We start from the raw sequence: 17,073 nt of genomic DNA on the forward strand, positions 1-17,073 counted from the left end.
AGGTTATCCCGATGCTCTACTTTGTTGTACATTAAGAAAATATATTAGGAAATGGCCAAGAGTCATTTGGAGCTCAATGTTGTGACATTTTGTTATGTAATTACAGACAGCAGATTGCATTATAACATTTTTAGAAAATGTAAGATGAGAATGAAAATAATGACACATTGTCACAAGTGGTTTTTAATCTGTCCCCCCAAAGCATCTTTTTGTTGTTGTTGTTGTTGTTGTGGCCTCTCCTGTTGTGGAGCACAGGCTCCGGATGCGCAGGCTCAGTGGCCATGGCTCACGGGACCAGCCGCTCCGTGGCATGTGGGATCCTCCCGGACCGGCGCACGAACCCACGTCCCCTGCATCGGCAGGCGGACTCTCAACCACTGCACCACCAGGGAAGCCCCCCCCAAAGCATCTTTAAAACACAAGTTACAACACTGCTTTTGGTGATGGCAGAACTTATTTTAATTCAACAAACAATCCCTGTTTACCTACCACAGCCTGCTCTGCTCAGAGCTGATGGCATTGAGATGTAAGGGATGAGCCTGGGCTCAGTGGCGGGACAGGGGGCGGAGTGGGGGCTAAGAAACCTAGGCCAGTGACCTTGGCAGCCTATAGAGCTCAGGATGCAGAACTCTGTCTTCTGAAAAATGGTTACTTCGAATGGAGAAGTTCTGGTATGTTTGTGTTGTTCAGTTACATCCATCAGGAAAAGTCTCCCTAGAATCATTATGCCAAGGGGAGGGATTGCATATTTTTTGTTCAGCAAGAGATTGCAAACTGGAGGCTTAGGGTCCAAATGGAGTGCATCAAAATGTTCTACGGTCTAAATGGAGTGCATCAAAATGTTCTACGGTCCAAATGGAGTGCATTGAAATGTTCACCCAACATTGCCAGATTTTAAAAATAGGAGATTTTACATTAATAAAATGGATCTCTTGCTTCAGTTGAAAAATCAGATTGGGCAACACTGGGTCTGCTTTCCCGCTCTGGATGAGGACGGAGGGGTTTCTGCCTCTTTAAGGACACTCCCCTGTGACTCATTCAGACTTTACCTGCCTCAGTCCTGTAGGCATTTGGGTTTGCAGGAGATACTTGAGAAGACTGAACTATCATAGATGTTTGACCACATAATTCATAAAGGAAATGCATTTACATTGCACAGGAGAGACGCAAGTAAAGGGAGTGCTGGACAGAGCACTGGGTCATCAGCAAAGTTACCCATTGGCTTTGGTCCTCTGGCTTGAATACAGTGGGGTTAAAACTTCCCAGCCTCCCAGCCATAGGGGGTGCCCATGGTCACCAAACTCAGCTGCCGGGAAAACAGGGACAGAAGGTGCTCCTGTTCCATGGGCGGCTGATCTTGCCCATTTTTTTATATCCAGGCAGGTTTCTGGAAACAGGTGGGGATGAATCAGATACTTCCCAGTGTGACAGCTGGCTGAAATTAGCCCTCTGGAAGAGGATAGGGAAGAAGAAAATGTTGATGGAGGCAAGGATAGAGGTGATGGAAAGCCAGCTTCCCTGAAGGCAATACTGTGTGGCTTCTTTTTGGCAACTAGGTGTAGTGCCCTGGGGGTCTCAGGCTGGTGGTGTATTCAAAATGAACCCAGCAAGCTTATTTTTTCTGTATCAGGTTTGCAGGCATTCCATGGGGCTGTGTGCCCTTGGGAGATCAAGTTCAATCATTAACTTGAATCAAGATGCAGGAAATAGAAGCTCTGCTTATCAAGGGTATGTAAGACAAAGCCATTACATTCCAGAAACTGATATAATGTATGAATTCAAAGGCCTTTTTAAAATAATAGATAAATGTTGAGGAAACACACTGGCAAACACTTTGTAGTTACAACTGAGGATCAAGAGATCACCAAGGTTTGGTGCTGGATTTGAGGTAAGCTTTGGAGAAATGCTTGGTCCAGGGGTCCTGGGGATGCCTCCAGGCAGGGTGCATGGCACCACATAACCCTGGGGGGTGCAGGGGCACCCTTGGCACTGTACAGTAACAGCCAGTCAATAGAAACGATGGAAATGAGCGAAACGGACTAGATTTCACGCAACAGGGCAAAGCGAGGCTGTGCCCAGACCTGGAGGGGGAGCTCCTGGGAGGGGCGACTGAATTCCAGCCAATTATTGCCTAGGCTGCGAGGAAAGCTGGGAAACTGACTTTTTGGTGCAATATCTCCCAATTTAAAACCACTGAGAGGCCAAACAATGCACATCTTCAGAGAGCATGTGGCCCAGAAGCTGCCCATCTGTACCCTCTGCTCAGAGGAGAGAGTTTGCCTGGATTTTCGGGGTTGTGTCAGTCAGCAATGTACCCAGAGCCACCGCTGTAAACGCAGTGGGCGGGGCCAACTGGTCTGCAGCCCCGCCCCCCACCTCCTCGTCCCAGGGACCCAGCAAAAGTGGAGAGAACAGAGCGGGTAAGGAGGACCCTGAATGCTGGGCTAAGGAATTTGGGGCTCCTTGTGTAGACTGACCCTTGTCAGGGACCTCTTAGGATTTTCTCGAAACAGATTTTATTAATTTAGTGAGAATATATAGTGGCAAATATATTGGACTGTTGCTTAAAATATGTTGCTAACGAAGGGCTGTATATACAGATTTGAATTGGCTGTTCCCTATTGGAGATTGACCATAGAAGCAGCTGTAGATCACCGCGTGCCAGGCACCATTACACACGCCAGCTTCGTCACAGCCAGACAGCGAAGGCAGCCACTCAACTCCATTATACAGCAAAGAGGTCAGAGGCGTTATTAAAGTCTTTACTAAAGACTTGCTAGAAGCCACACCGTTAAGGGTGCGACTGGTGTTTGAATATATGTATTTGTCTAAAGTCTGAATTTTTCTACTGCACTAGTTCACCCTGTATTCTATGATAATAGCAACTTAAGGAACCACAATCGTAACTTACGTTACTGCGGAGATACAGAGATGTATAATTGTAAAGACCATTCTCAAAGAGCCTACTCTGTTGCACTGAAAAGGCATTCAGGTATTAAAAATTAAATTTTTGATGTCATCACTGAAAGGTTGAATAATTCCCACTCTGTGGATATGTGAGATGAAATGCAAAAACCAAATTCCTTGCCCCACTCACAAGCATCAGTGGAAGTCAACACTTGTGACTTGTTTTCTCCCCAGTCTTTGTCCAAATATTCTTTTTTTATGCACTTGAATGAAATAAGCCTGAAATTCTTTTGCATTGCACTGGAAATTACAATAGAAACAAAAGAACTAGAAATATCAGTTTTGTCAATTTAATGGTGAGACTCTTGGGATCTAATTCAACAAATTTCAAGGAAAGAAGGTTCAGAAATTGATATTTCACTTGCGCCAAGTTTTGCTTAGCTAGGTAGAGAAAAATCAACTACAGCAGAAGTAGATCACTGCCCTCCAGTGGCCAAGTGAAAGTATTACACTATTTTTCCTTCAAAACATGAAACAGTGGAATTTTAAAGCCAAGATTTTATAAAAAAATAATATTTCTATCCTTCCTATATCAAAAATAAACAGAAGCGCCTTAAAATATGACACAAGTGGATCAGTAAAAGTATAACTGGAAAGGCCATTTTTACAAGTTTTACAGAAGGAGGAGATGCCATTTGGTATGCTAGTTGAAAAGATTTCTATCCCAGGCACTGCAAATTTGGATCTGATGATGAAGCAAGAGAGAATTCAAATTTGGGGAATTTAGTGGGGTGGTTAAGATGGTAAGTTAAGGGTCTTCCAAACACCAGAATGTGTTGACTGAGCTACTGGAGGTGTCGGTGTCCTGCCTGAGTCATCTAAAATGTACAGTCCCTTCCAGGTAGTGGTTAGGATGACAGCATCTTGACTCGGATACTAGATGGGTGAGGGCAAGGGCAAGGTCATCAGTGTCTCCAGAATATTGGGGGCAAGACTCATAATTTCATCACGCAGAAATCCAGTCCACTCAGGACAAATGTGGGCAGTGGATGTGGCTTCATCAAAACTAGCCTTTCCCTTAAGAAAGAGCTTGCTTAAACACATGTACAATTGGTACCTTAAATTTATATTACCTGAATGAAATTAAATAATATATCTACCCCACATTTCTAAAAATTTCAGAACATTTCTAAAAACTATATCCTGATGTATGTGTTCTGAAGCATTGAGGGATGAAGTATGCTAATATTTGCAGCCTACTTTGAAATGCATCAAAAATCAGTTGCAATAATGAAAGGATAGAGGGATTTATAGATGGATACATATGTGATAAATAAAATGCATCAAAATTGGAATTGTGGAATCCAGGTGATTGATATATGGGTGTTCTTTTTCAACATCTGTGTATGTTTGAAAATTTTTCTAATAAATTATGACAAAACTCTGATATTTTTAAGAGTTTACCAAAGTGAGTTAAAGCAAAAGACAGCTTTAAGGAGCTGAATAAATTCATCTGTTGACTTCAGTTTTTATCATCATATGTGTCATCATACAAAGAAATCATCAGCATTCACATGGTATCTCTTTGTTGAAGCCTTAGTGACAGCTGCAAGTTACAAGCATATGTGTAAATTTTTATTACAGTCTTTCTCCAGACTTTAACGACTATGAGAGCATCTGATTTTTCTCATCATTATATCTCTATATCGCCCAGCATGGTGACTGATGCAGCGTGTTAAAAAAAACTTTTATTAAATGAGTGCATGAAGACATCCACAGTTTGTTTCCTCCTCATGTATAATCAATAGATGTAGTATCAGTGACAAAATCCTGAAACTAAAGAACCATCTAAATGTTATGTTAAAAAATATTTTTCAATGAATGAATCAATGGGTGAAAAATATGAAGATGCTGCTCTTTCTGTGTCTGTGGCTAGAGAATCTGCATTTAGTTCATAATTGCAACAGCTTATTTAGAAAGAGATTAAAGGGTGACAGGGCACAGCTCTGCTGACTATTTTGTGTTGCATATGTTACCATTCCTACCAGCTTTAATTTGTTGGAAATATTTTGATACAGTCTCCAAAGAAATCAGCAGAAATGAATTCTTTGAGTTAGGCAGAAATCAAGGATTCCTCCTTTAAAGAAAACATGGGCCAAACACCCTTCACATTCATCTTTTGGAAATGTATCTTTTATATTAACTGAGCAAATCATTTGTCAAAGACTATCATCAATCACTCACAGAACAGATTCTGGACAATTCCCCAAGGAGAGTTTCTCCTGTAGCTCTTCCCAGGTTCCTGAGATTGAACTGACATTTTAGAGTGGATGGAATTAATGGCTATTCAATTCCATGTGGGGAGAGTCAGGTGCTTGTGAGAGACAGATGCAGGGCTCCAAAGCATTGGTTCTCAATGTGTGGTCCCTGGACCAGCAGCATTAGCATCACTACAAACTTGTTAGAAATGCCAATTCTTGGTCTACCTCAGACCTACTGAAACAGAAACCCTGGGGTTGGGCCCAGCAATCTGTGCTTTTAGGAGCCAACCAGGTGATCCCGATACATACTAAAATCTGAGAGCTTTGCTACTCAAAATATGGTCCAGCCCAGCAGTGCCAGCATCACCTGGAATCTTGTCAGAAATGCAGAATTTTGTGCCCTGCTTCAGACCGATTAAATCTGAATCTGTACTGAAACAAGATCCCTGAGTGATCCATATGCACATTAAAATTTGAGAAACCTTGCTGTAAAGCAGAGTGAAAAACTTTGTCATTTAGTTATGCTTTTATAGTCCCTATGGTATTGGTCATGGCATGGATTCTGGATTCATCTCTGTTTTAGGCAGAAGAACCCAAAGCCCCTCATTAGAATCCATTGAAATTTTAAAAATTGTTATGGAGGAGATTTGTAACAGCAGTGGAATTGAACTGTTCATTGAGTAGTTTTAACTCAAGTGAATATATGGTCTTCTCTTGAGATCTCATTTTAAAAGACCCTGGTTCCTCCATTTATTGGCCATTGATACTAAGCAAGTCACTCTATCATTATAAGCAACTGTTCTGTCTTCTAAAAATGGGGACTATATGTTTGTCCTAGTTAAGGCCCAGTTTTACCCAGGGTATCCAATCAAAGTGCCTTGTAAATTCTAAAACTGTGTAGAAATGAAAGGGACAGGGTCATTATCTAAAGACCATTACCTAAAAGGCAAACTTTCTCTTCCTACTTTATTGGATGCTTTAAAGTTCATGTATGGTGAGAAACTATTATTTCTGTAAGTTGGTATTTTTTTTCTTTTCTTTCAGATTTTTATTTTAGATCACAGCACATATGTATTTGACTTAAACCTGGAATACTACACTTCTCAGTCTTTGCAGAAAATAAATTCATGTGACTCCATACAAATTTTCTTAAAAATGACATGACATTACTTCTATGATGTATGTGGCATATTTTTATACACATGCAAGTGAAAAGTTAGAATGAAATGGGCCTTGCTTTATAATTTAAAAATATTAAAAGAGAAAATTTCTTAATATTTTTTTATCAAACTATGGGACTATCACCATCATTATCAAGAAACATTTATTTAGTGTATGTATTTTTCTAAGTACAGACTTTTTTGAGATATAATTGACATATAACATTATATTAGTTTCAGATGTACAATATAATGACTCCATATTTGTATATATTATGAAATGATCACCACAAATAAGTCTAGTTAACATCCATCACAACACATAGTTACAAACTTTTTCTTGTGATGAGAACTTTTAAGACCTACTCTATTGGAAACTTTCAAGTATACACACAGTATTATTAACTATAGTCACCATGCTGTACATTACAACCCCATGACTTAGAGCTTTTTATAAGCCAAAGCATAACCCCTCCCACCTCCGCAACTACCTCTATTATCTGTTTCTCGTTTATGTAAGTTGGTATTTTGCTAAATCATTATTTGAGGAGGAAGAGAATCCAAAATGACCACTAAACCTCATCTTTGATTTTAGTGCCAAGTTCTTGGACAGTGGGTAAAGCGTCAAGCTCCCATCTGGGAAAATTTAAATGACACCCAAGGCCTTATTAAGTTTAAACACTCTAACTTTTTGAGAGCACCACCTTGGATTTTTTTGCTGTTGGATTATCCTACTGGTAAAATTCATACCATACCATAGGATCTTTTTCTTTTCAAATAATCAATCCCATTGAAGATGCCCACAGTGCCATACACAGAATTAGGAAATAAATTATTTTAGATAAATTTCAGCTCACTTATAAGAGCATATGAATCTGACAACTTAAAAAAGTAAGCCTCTTGGAATAAATGAAATTTGAATACTACCAAACAGCTTTCTCTTTTCAACATCAAAAGGATGTGAAGACCACTCACACACCTTCACTTGTATCATGAACACACAGGTGATAAAGGGCCAGCAGGCAGTGTACAAACTAGCTGAATAGATCCCACATATATAAACCTAACTTACTGAAGAACAAGTTCTAAAAATATCCAGTGATTTAAAGGGAGAAATCTTGACATTTGATTCAACAGAAAATTCAATTCAAAGGATTATTATTTAAAGTAAAGGTCTTATATTCTGTGGTCAGTCATCCAGGTGACCTGCTACAGAGGACAGAAAGATGAAAAAGGGCTAGTCCTTATTAAAAGTTAGTAGAAAATTACAGTTTTGTTATTGAGGTAGTGCGATGTGGTGTAGTGTAGACCCTGCTACTCAAGGTGTGGACCATGGAAGTGTTATCCCATCACCTGGGGCTGGTCAGAGATGCTGAGCCTCAGGCCCTACTCCAGACCCATGTTATCAGATGGGATCAGCATGTTATTATGATGCCTTGGTCTGCACATTAAACTTCTAGAAGTGTTGGTGTGGAACATGAGTTCTGGAGCTAGATTGCTTGGATTTCAACCCCAGCTCTGCTCCTTAGTAGTTGTGTGGCACTGGACAAGGAACAGAATCTCTCAGTGCCTCAGTTTCTTCATCTGTTAAATGGCAATAAAAAATACTTGTTAAGAAATATGGATGTTTTAGGACTTAACGTGTTAATAAACATGAAAAGGCTCAGAATGGTGCCAGGTACGTTGTAAGTACTCAGTAAAATGTTTCTGCACTCCTTGATGTGCTAAAAACAAGTTATGTTCAAATATTGCATTTGGAATATCACATAATATTTTGCAGTCAGTACATTGGATATTTACTTTATTCTCTTTAGAGGTGTATTTTAAAAATAGAAAATAAAAATATTACTGATGTCTCATTAGTCATCTCTATTAACCACATTAAACTATTAGGGCTGTGGAACATTTTTTTTTAAATTAAGAACTTTTGTAAAGAAAAAAATATATACATAGAAAACATGCTAGAAGGACATACACCAAAAGTGTTAACACTATCTGCAAGACTACTGAGAGGCCTTTATGTTTCTTTGTTTTTAAACAATATTTTATTTAGAGAAATAACTATAAATATTATAAAGCCTTTGTTATGATTCAGATTAGGCAACCTTCTATGACTTTACTAACACACCATCCTGAATTGTGACTTTAAAAGAGACAAAATAAATCCAGCAACTCAAATCTCTGTTATCCCTTAACTTCCAATTATATACTGTAATTATATACATATTTGTAATTCTATCTATCATCTATCTATCTATCTATCATCTATCATCTATCATTTCACATGATCTGAAAAAATGTCTGCTGTTCAAAGCATGGGGGAATTTTCAACTTCCCTACTTATTTGGTTTGCAAAGTACTCTATGAAGATAACTTATTAGACTGTTTCAATTCTGGGAATATTTTGTAGTCCAACAAAGTCTTTCATTTTCAAATAGAAATGACCTTTATAACTACCAAGTTAAAAAGGATTATACTAAAAAAGTCTTTGCTGCTAAAATAGTGTCTCCAGTGCCTACCATGTCCTAGATAGAATTTTCTTTTGAGAAAACCACAGTTACTTATTTTCAGTGGCCTCATTCAAACAAACTGACATTATTACAAGACAAGATAAAGGGCATACTGGTGTTCAAAGGTGTGAAATGACTTTCCTCTCCCAGCATTACATGGTAGGGCAAATTATTTTTTTTCTCAAGCTTTAAAAATGAGATCAGGGCTTCCCTGGTGGCGCAGTGGTTGAGAGTCCGCCTGCTGATGCAGGGGACACGGGTTCGTGTCCCAGTCCGGGAAGATCCCACATGCCACGGAGCGGCTAGACCCGTGAGCCATGGCCGCTGAGCCTGCACGTCCGGAGCCTGTGCGTCCGGAGCCTGTGCTCCGCAACGGGAGAGGCCACAACAGTGAGAGGCCCGCGTACCGCAAAAAAAAAAAAAAAAAAAGAGATCAGTTAAGGGTTTAGACATTTCAAAGCAAAAAATTGTATTTTCTCTATTACCATATGGAATCTATGTGATTCAGTGCCTCTAAAATTATTTCTAAAATTGAAAATGTTCAAATATTCTTTGAGTTTAACCAGCATTACTGAAAATCCTTATGATCATCATTTTTAGAGGAGAAACTAAAATAATGTTAACCTAAAATTCTACTTCTGTATTTTTATAACCATTAGTATTACATTCTCCCCAAATAGCTTTTTTTTTAAAAAAAATTGAAGTATAGTTGATTTACAATGTTGTGTTAGTTCTAGGTGTACAGCAAAGTGATTCAGTTATACATATATATGTATATGTATATATATATATATATATATATATATATATATATATATATATATATATGTATTGTTTTTCAGATCCTTTTCCATTATAGGTTGTTACAAGATATTGAATTCTCTGGGCTATACAGTAGGTCCTTGTTGATTATCTATTTTGTATATAATAGTGTGTATCTGTTAATCCCAAACTCCTAATTTGGAAGTAAATTCATGTCTACCATTAGGCATAATTATCCAGCAGTGTAAAATTTCCCTATGATACTGCATACAGCAGAAAGCATTATTTATAAAACTTTCCAGTCTAAGTTTCATCACAGAGGATGATATGTATTTATTGGTTCTATAGGATATGATGCCTGCAGTATAAATAAGAGCCCAGAAAATTTTACTCTGATGTTAAATATTTTTCTTTTTTACATTTCATTTTCTCTCATGTTCAATTAACTCAACATCTTAGATCAAAAATTTCTAAAATTCTATACAAAAAACAAGGAAATAATCATAAATGTGCTCAGAAACATATTTATGTGATGTTCACTGAAGGTCTGTTTAAAATAGTGAAGCATTCAAAATATCCAACAATAGGAGATTGGAAAAATAAATTATGTACATATGTATGATAGAAGATTATGAAGTTATTAGAAGTCATGTCTTAGAAGAATATTTTAAGACATGCAAAATGTTTGCATTAAGTGAAAATAAAAGGTTAAAACACAGATTGTGAATATTATCCCATTTTATGAAAAAGTACTAATTGTGCATAAAAAGATGAGCTACATATATACCCCATAGTTACAGTGTTATCTCTAGGTGGCTTGGGTGTTTGGATTATAGGTGAATTATTTGGGATTTTCTTTTCTCATTTTTATTTAAAATTTTTTTCTATGATAAGTCTAGGTTTCTTTATTCTTTTGGAATAAGAAAAAGATGATTTAATAAATAATGTCAATTTTAACTGACTTGCTATTAGTTATAGTTACCCAAACAATTTTCAAGGTTTTTTTTTCTATACTGATAACTCTCCATTTTTCTCATGGTTCCCTGAATTTATCCTCTGAACATTCAAATGAAATATGAAAATAGCTAGTTTCTATCACTATTTATAATATTGCTGTCATCTCCAATAATCATTAAATTCTATTTCAGTCTACACAGAGGCTTCATATTTTTAAACTTACTTCTAATATTTCTAGAACCTTCCTTAATTATTCTTTGCATAGTGACATCTAATTTAGAATAATACACCAATTATTTTGGGAATATGTATTATAATACATAAATATACAGTAATAATAGTAATGACTTCATGGCTCACACTACACACGAAGCACTGTGTTAATACCTTATGTATTGTAAGAAATCACAAAAGCACTTTGAAAACCCTGTACTTTATATTAAAGACAAAAGGAAACACCAAATAACTTGATCATCATCCTCTTTTTTAAGTGCCTTATTCACCTTTAATCAACATGAAATTATCTAGAAACTTTCCCCTGAAACAGCAAGATGTGTACTGTTTAATGTGGTCACAAAATAAGATGCTGGTGGTGGCCACAGAATGCCAAAAGAGAATGAAATACGAAAAATTCAGGGTATCATATAGATGTTTTGGGAGATGAGGCTGAACTCCATCAAAGTGGTTTTCCAATGTGCTCTTTTCTTCTCCTGAGGGGTGACGTTATGTAGGCAAAGCCAGCAACGAGATGTGGTAATCATGCTTCACGCTGTGCCCAAAACTAGAACACCCTCTCACCTCTTTCTTTACTTCTTCTTCATCTTCCAGCGTCAAAGCTGCCAGTTGTTTAGCTCTCTGCTCCATCAGATTCACATATCGGATTGGATTTGACAAAGCTTCAATCACATCTAAATAGGGAAGAGACATTTTAGATCCAAGGTCCTGGAGATATTGATTATCCACCATCCATCCATCAATCCATCCATCCATCCAATCACCCATCTATCCATGCATTTGTTCAACATCTATTTACTTACCTATCCATTTACTGATTCACCACCCATCTTCCATCCTTCCACATACCCATATGACTATCTACTTATCCATCCAACATTTTGGAAATGGACAAGAGTGAGGACCCTTTGCTGAACACTCAGGAAGAGAGAACTCAAAGGAGGTCATCTCTGAGAGCCAAACTGGACAAGCTCCAACTCAGGATGCCTCAATACTCCAAATTTTATAGTTTATTTTTGAGTGTTTCATGCATTCCAGCAATGGCCCACACACCTGTCTTATTTGGGCCAAACAGTGTTTCATAATGGAGACATTTCACATAAGAAGACTGCTTTCCAAACTGTTGAAAAACTCAATGACTTGGCAATATGGGTCTCATTTGCACATGATACTGTCTAGCTGGAGTGAGTTATGGCTGCCATCTTTGGATGGGGCATGTGCTCCAAGATTACCAGAGTCTCCACCACTCCCCAGTATCTTGCACTCAGGCCACTTGACAGTATAAGCATTTAAATTTATGATTCCTGGTTGACATCATCATAAGTTAATTCCTCTAATTTAGGATTTCACCTATGGAAAGGATCAGGGTTCTAAAACTGGCTGAAGGCAAATTCATTGCACAGGCCTAGATAGACTGTATAGTGTCAGGTAGCACTGGTTAGAAAGTACTGGGCCCATGGGAATATTATTACCCAATGGATAAAAATGGTCAATACTTTATGGGGACTTAAATTAAACTAAAATTTATTCACAAATGCTTGATCAATTTACCTCTAAACATGCATACAAACATAGAGGTAATTCTGAGGCCAGAATCTCCTGCCTTTGTTTGGTCCATTTTGCTTTCCACTAAGTCACAAAAATATGGATGACCCCAGATGGAAATATCCTTTTGAGTTAGGTTGTTTACCTGCATATGTATCTGGAACATAGTCCTTCACCTCTATGTAGACAAAGAGAGCTGGCAGCATCAGAGGCTGGTTCCTCTCATTCCTCAGACAGATGTAGTGATAGCCTGGAGGGTGACATCATACTGTGCATCATATTTTCTTGTAACACAGGAACATCTATTTGACATGTGTGTTTATTTTAGGTGACTTTGGGTGACAAACAACTCACTTCTTTCTCATTTTAATCATATGGTTTTGAGTGGTAAGGTACTATTTTTCTCATCAGACAGGGAAACAATGTTGATGCTGATTTTTTTTCCTTTCACTATGTTTATCCCCACAAGACAGAATTTGAAACCATATGTCATACATTGAATTATTGGTCCAAATTTATCCCTTGTATATGATTTCTTGACTTGGGGCTTAGCCTGCTTTGGACAATGGGATGTTAGTGATGTAGTACAAGCAGAGGCTTAAAATGCACTTGCAGAAACAGGTGTGCCCTTATGCATTCCACTGGGCTGCCATGAGATGTCTGTGGGCGCCACTGCTCCTTCAGCTGGGGCCCCTGAATGAGCAGTTGTGGGAAGACATAAGCCCAGCCCAGCCCACAGCCTAAAGCACAGCTACATGGCTGAGACTTGCCAAACCCTGCCACCCCACAGACCTGTGAGCATGAAGATAAAACACTTGTTATATGCCTTTGAATCTTCAGATAGTTTGTAACACATAATTAACTGGCAAGAGTTGACTTGACTACTGATCATAGCATGTCACAAAAACATAAAACTGCCAGATTTCAATACATAAATTTATAGTCCTTTTCACGTAACAAAGCAACAAATAGCTTCCTAGATCATTCTTTCTTTCTTCCTTTTTTTTTTTTTTTTTTTGTGGTACGCAGGCCTCTTACTGTTGTGGCCTCTCCCGTTGTGGAGCACAGGCTTGGGACGCGCAGGCTCAGTGGCCATGGCTCATGGGCCCAGCCACTCCGCGGCATGTGGGATCTTCCCAGACCGGGGCACGAACCCGTGTCCCCTGCATCAGCAGGCAGACTCTCAACCACTGCGACCAGGGAAGTCCCCTAGATCATTCTTTAACAATCATGTAAGGCAGTTATGGTTTTCTCGACAACTTTGATAAAAAGTTTCTCACCACGCTACCCATACCTGGTCGAATTGCTTGTACTGGCAAGATTCGGTGACCAATAAATTTACCTCCTTCTTCATAAACTGCTATCCTCAAACAGGCCAGAGAAGGAAGAACTACCTATAGGACATTAACAATACATGTGGTTACAAGTAGGAGCAACTGCAAGAAAGAATTAGAAAGGTATTATTTTAACTGGCCCCACTTTTCCAAATCCAAGATGTTTCTACTGAGCAAATTGATAAAAAGTTAAGTTGTTGGTCTATAATTTGGATTTTCCAAAAGAGAAGGATTACCAGAGATATGGCTTCATCTATGTTTCCTCACCTTGTCCAAATGAGGAATCTGTTCAACAAATAGACCATTTTCTTTTGACACGAACATTCTCAAGGTAGAAATGACAAAAGTTCTATACTTAGATACCAAGAGTTGGTGGTTTTATCACTGTTTGAGCATTCACTATTATATTGTTTTTTTTTTTAATTTTAATCTCATCTGTATGTGAGTCCCATGAATATGCAAGCCGGATAGATGGGGTCTCAAGGAGCAGGGATAATTGGCCCCTTATACTTGATATTCCAGGCCACTGTTCTCTTCTGGTTCAGTTTTCCTCTCCAACAATCTTGTGAGGGATTTAGGTCACAGCAAATGCCATGGGCATTATCCATTAGAACAAGATCAAAGGGAAGAAGGAGTGCATTTTAAAGTCTAGTGTATGGTGCGATTACTTGATGATACTATTAACTTTCCTCTGTGTTTTGCAACCTCTCTGGAGAGGGCTTTGCAAATACCCCATGCCTCATTAGCCTCGGGCCAAAGCAACCCTGGGTTTATCACATGGTGGGAGGTATGCAGCTGGTGCCTACCACTCTGTAGCCTTCTCCATCTTTGAGAATGGAGAGATACAGGGGCTCTCTAAAGGCAAGGTTAGGAGGGGCATTTGTAGACCCAAATCATCCAGATGGAGCCTCTGGAGCAGATACCATTTTGCCCACCAGCATTTATTCTCTCTCACTATTATATTTTAAAAGCAAATTACTTTTATACTTTGGAGCAAAAGCAAAAATTAAAAAGTAGCTTTCAAGGATAACTTTCAGAATGGGATTGATTTATATATTTGTAAATTCCCAAGTTAGCCAAAAGTATTGCTCACTTTTTCCCCCCAATGTAAAACATATGGAGTAGACATATCCCATGTCAAGAACATGAGGCAAATTGTATCCTTAAATATTTATTTCTTTGGTAACATAAACAAACTAACATTTATTGATTTTTCAGTGTGTTCGATATTTTCTAAATGTTTTCAGTGTATTAGGGAATAGTTATAATAACTCTATGAAGCAGACAGTATTATTAAATCCAATTAGCATATTAAAAAATACTCTGAAGTACAGAGACCTTTACCATAGATATTCTCTCCACAAAAGACTGCCTTTGTAGATATTTTGGCCAGATAAAAGCAAAGGGTATGGTAAGTATCCACTCTACTTTCTACTGGACTTAGCATCTTCCTTTGTGTGTGAAAAAGATTTGCTTTCTGGTGAAGGCAGAGGGAAAGCCCAGTTGAATATAAAAGATTATAACTCTATCAGACAGACTCCAGACAAGCTACAAAGACCAGCACCAGTGGCTGGAGATTCTAGGGAGTTTAATTAATATAGTTTTTAAAGGAAATATGGACCTCCTTTCTCTCGGCTACCATACTATTCCCTACTTTCCACTCTACTTCATTTGAATTATAGTGAAAACATATCATTTATCACTTGTATTATGAGAGGCTATGAGTTAAATTTATATCTTATTCTGGCCTTCCAAATGAGGTATTCTAGAATTAATTGATTTACAATGCAATTATGAAAAATCCAAAAAAAGTGACTCATGGAAATCTTGAATAGTTTTTAAGATAGCTTTGAAAATGCTATTGCATTATTAATGTGTAAATTCTCAAATAAAGCAACAAATGATTCCTCATTTTATTTTTTTCCCCAGTGTAAAACACCTAGAAGATGCAGTAACATGTCATGTTAAGGACACTAGACCAACCTTTTTGAACACAATGGGTTCTTCTTCCCAGACAGGATTTACAGCATTTCCTTGTGATGTCTTTGTCTTAAATGCCTTCCTCCGTGTGTCCACAGGCAAACCAAACATATCCACTTCCACATAAGTCCCGACTTTCTTATCAGAGAGAAACTGACCTGAAATAATCTAGAAAATAATAAAAAGGGAACTCTTGATAAATGAATAACAATGATATAAGAGAATACTTTAGGGAGGTACAAATGCTGATGCTGAATGTTGAACCATAATCAAAATAAAATAGAAACCAGAGTACAAATATGATTTATTTTTCAGTTAAGGAATTTGTAGAGGAATACTGAAAATGCTGAGGTTAGAAGTCAATTAATAAGACAAAGTTTTATAGGAGAAAATAAATGAATAAGTATCAAAAGTTTGATGAGATTATGCCTTTGCATTTGAGAGATACATCTATTAAGTGTTAAAGATTGATCTGTAGAGCCTTTATCTGAATATAAATGTTTTTCTAATACTTAAAAATGTTTTAAGAGAAAAAAATTCTCATTTTAGCATGATTGTAAATGAAATTAAAAGGTCATTTAAGAGTACAAATTTAAAACATAACACACTAGAAAGTCTAGTATTTAAAAAACTTCCTCTTGTTCATAAAATTCACATTGAAAGAGTGGTTATAACATCATGCTATTCTAATTCTCAAAGCTGTTACACTTTAAATAAAAAGCCACAATGATGATAAAAAAAATACTGAAAACAAATAAGGACCTTAAACCATTGCCCAATTTATCATCACTCCTAACCTCACCTGGTTAGCCATCCACACAGTTGTGGGTATCCTTTGCCTAGCTATAAAATTAATGAATATTGTGGAGTTAAGTGAGATTTTAAACTTACATGTTCATAAAATGTCTCCCACGTCTGCCTCTTTTTCTAACTGAATTTTCAGACTCTGAGGTGTCCTTTGCTTTAACAGAGAGGGGAGCAAGAAAGCAAGTGCTGATGGAGCAGACCCAGAGATCTGATCTGGGTTGTCTTGTTGACAAACCTTCACTTTCTGAGCTATGGCTGGTGAAAGCAGACAAAATTACCAAGATTGTGGCTGGGCCAGAAATGAGACAAGTGGTGGCCTGAGGATGGCCATCAGAGGCTGAGTGAGGCCAAAGGCAGCTATATGCTGTTGTGGTCAGAGATGCCATACAAGATAGAGAGAAAGCCATGAGGAAGAGGCTGTCTGAATTTACCCTGGGACAGCTCATTTCTCCTGAATGTTCTCTTTGTCTGGGTGCATGAGACCTGCAGGCAACAATCTCTTTGCTTAATTTCAGGTTCTTCTTAAGAACAACTTAGCTGACATTTTACAACACGTTTGAAACTTCCAAGTTAAGCGAGTCACATTGGGAATTCAGATGCATCAAAGATGTTGTGT

At 37.9% G+C, this 17,073-nt stretch overlaps 1 protein-coding gene across 2 annotated transcripts in view; it reads right to left on the reverse strand.

The window, feature by feature from the left end:
* PLCB1 (phospholipase C beta 1) overlaps positions 1–17,073 on the reverse strand; it is a gene marked incomplete at both ends in the record, with an annotated part of 691,313 nt that overhangs the window by 102,791 nt on the left and 571,449 nt on the right. For both annotated transcript variants that reach the window (XM_079720111.1, XM_079720112.1), the window contains 4 exons: positions 11,356–11,465; positions 12,482–12,586; positions 13,631–13,730; positions 15,654–15,818. In XM_079720111.1, coding sequence (XP_079576237.1) covers positions 11,356–11,465; positions 12,482–12,586; positions 13,631–13,730; positions 15,654–15,818 — 480 coding nt within the window. The remainder of the gene's footprint in view (positions 1–11,355; positions 11,466–12,481; positions 12,587–13,630; positions 13,731–15,653; positions 15,819–17,073) is intronic.

This window comes from Hyperoodon ampullatus (assembly GCF_949752795.1).
Source record: "Hyperoodon ampullatus genome assembly, chromosome: 14".
NCBI lineage: Eukaryota > Metazoa > Chordata > Mammalia > Artiodactyla > Ziphiidae > Hyperoodon > Hyperoodon ampullatus.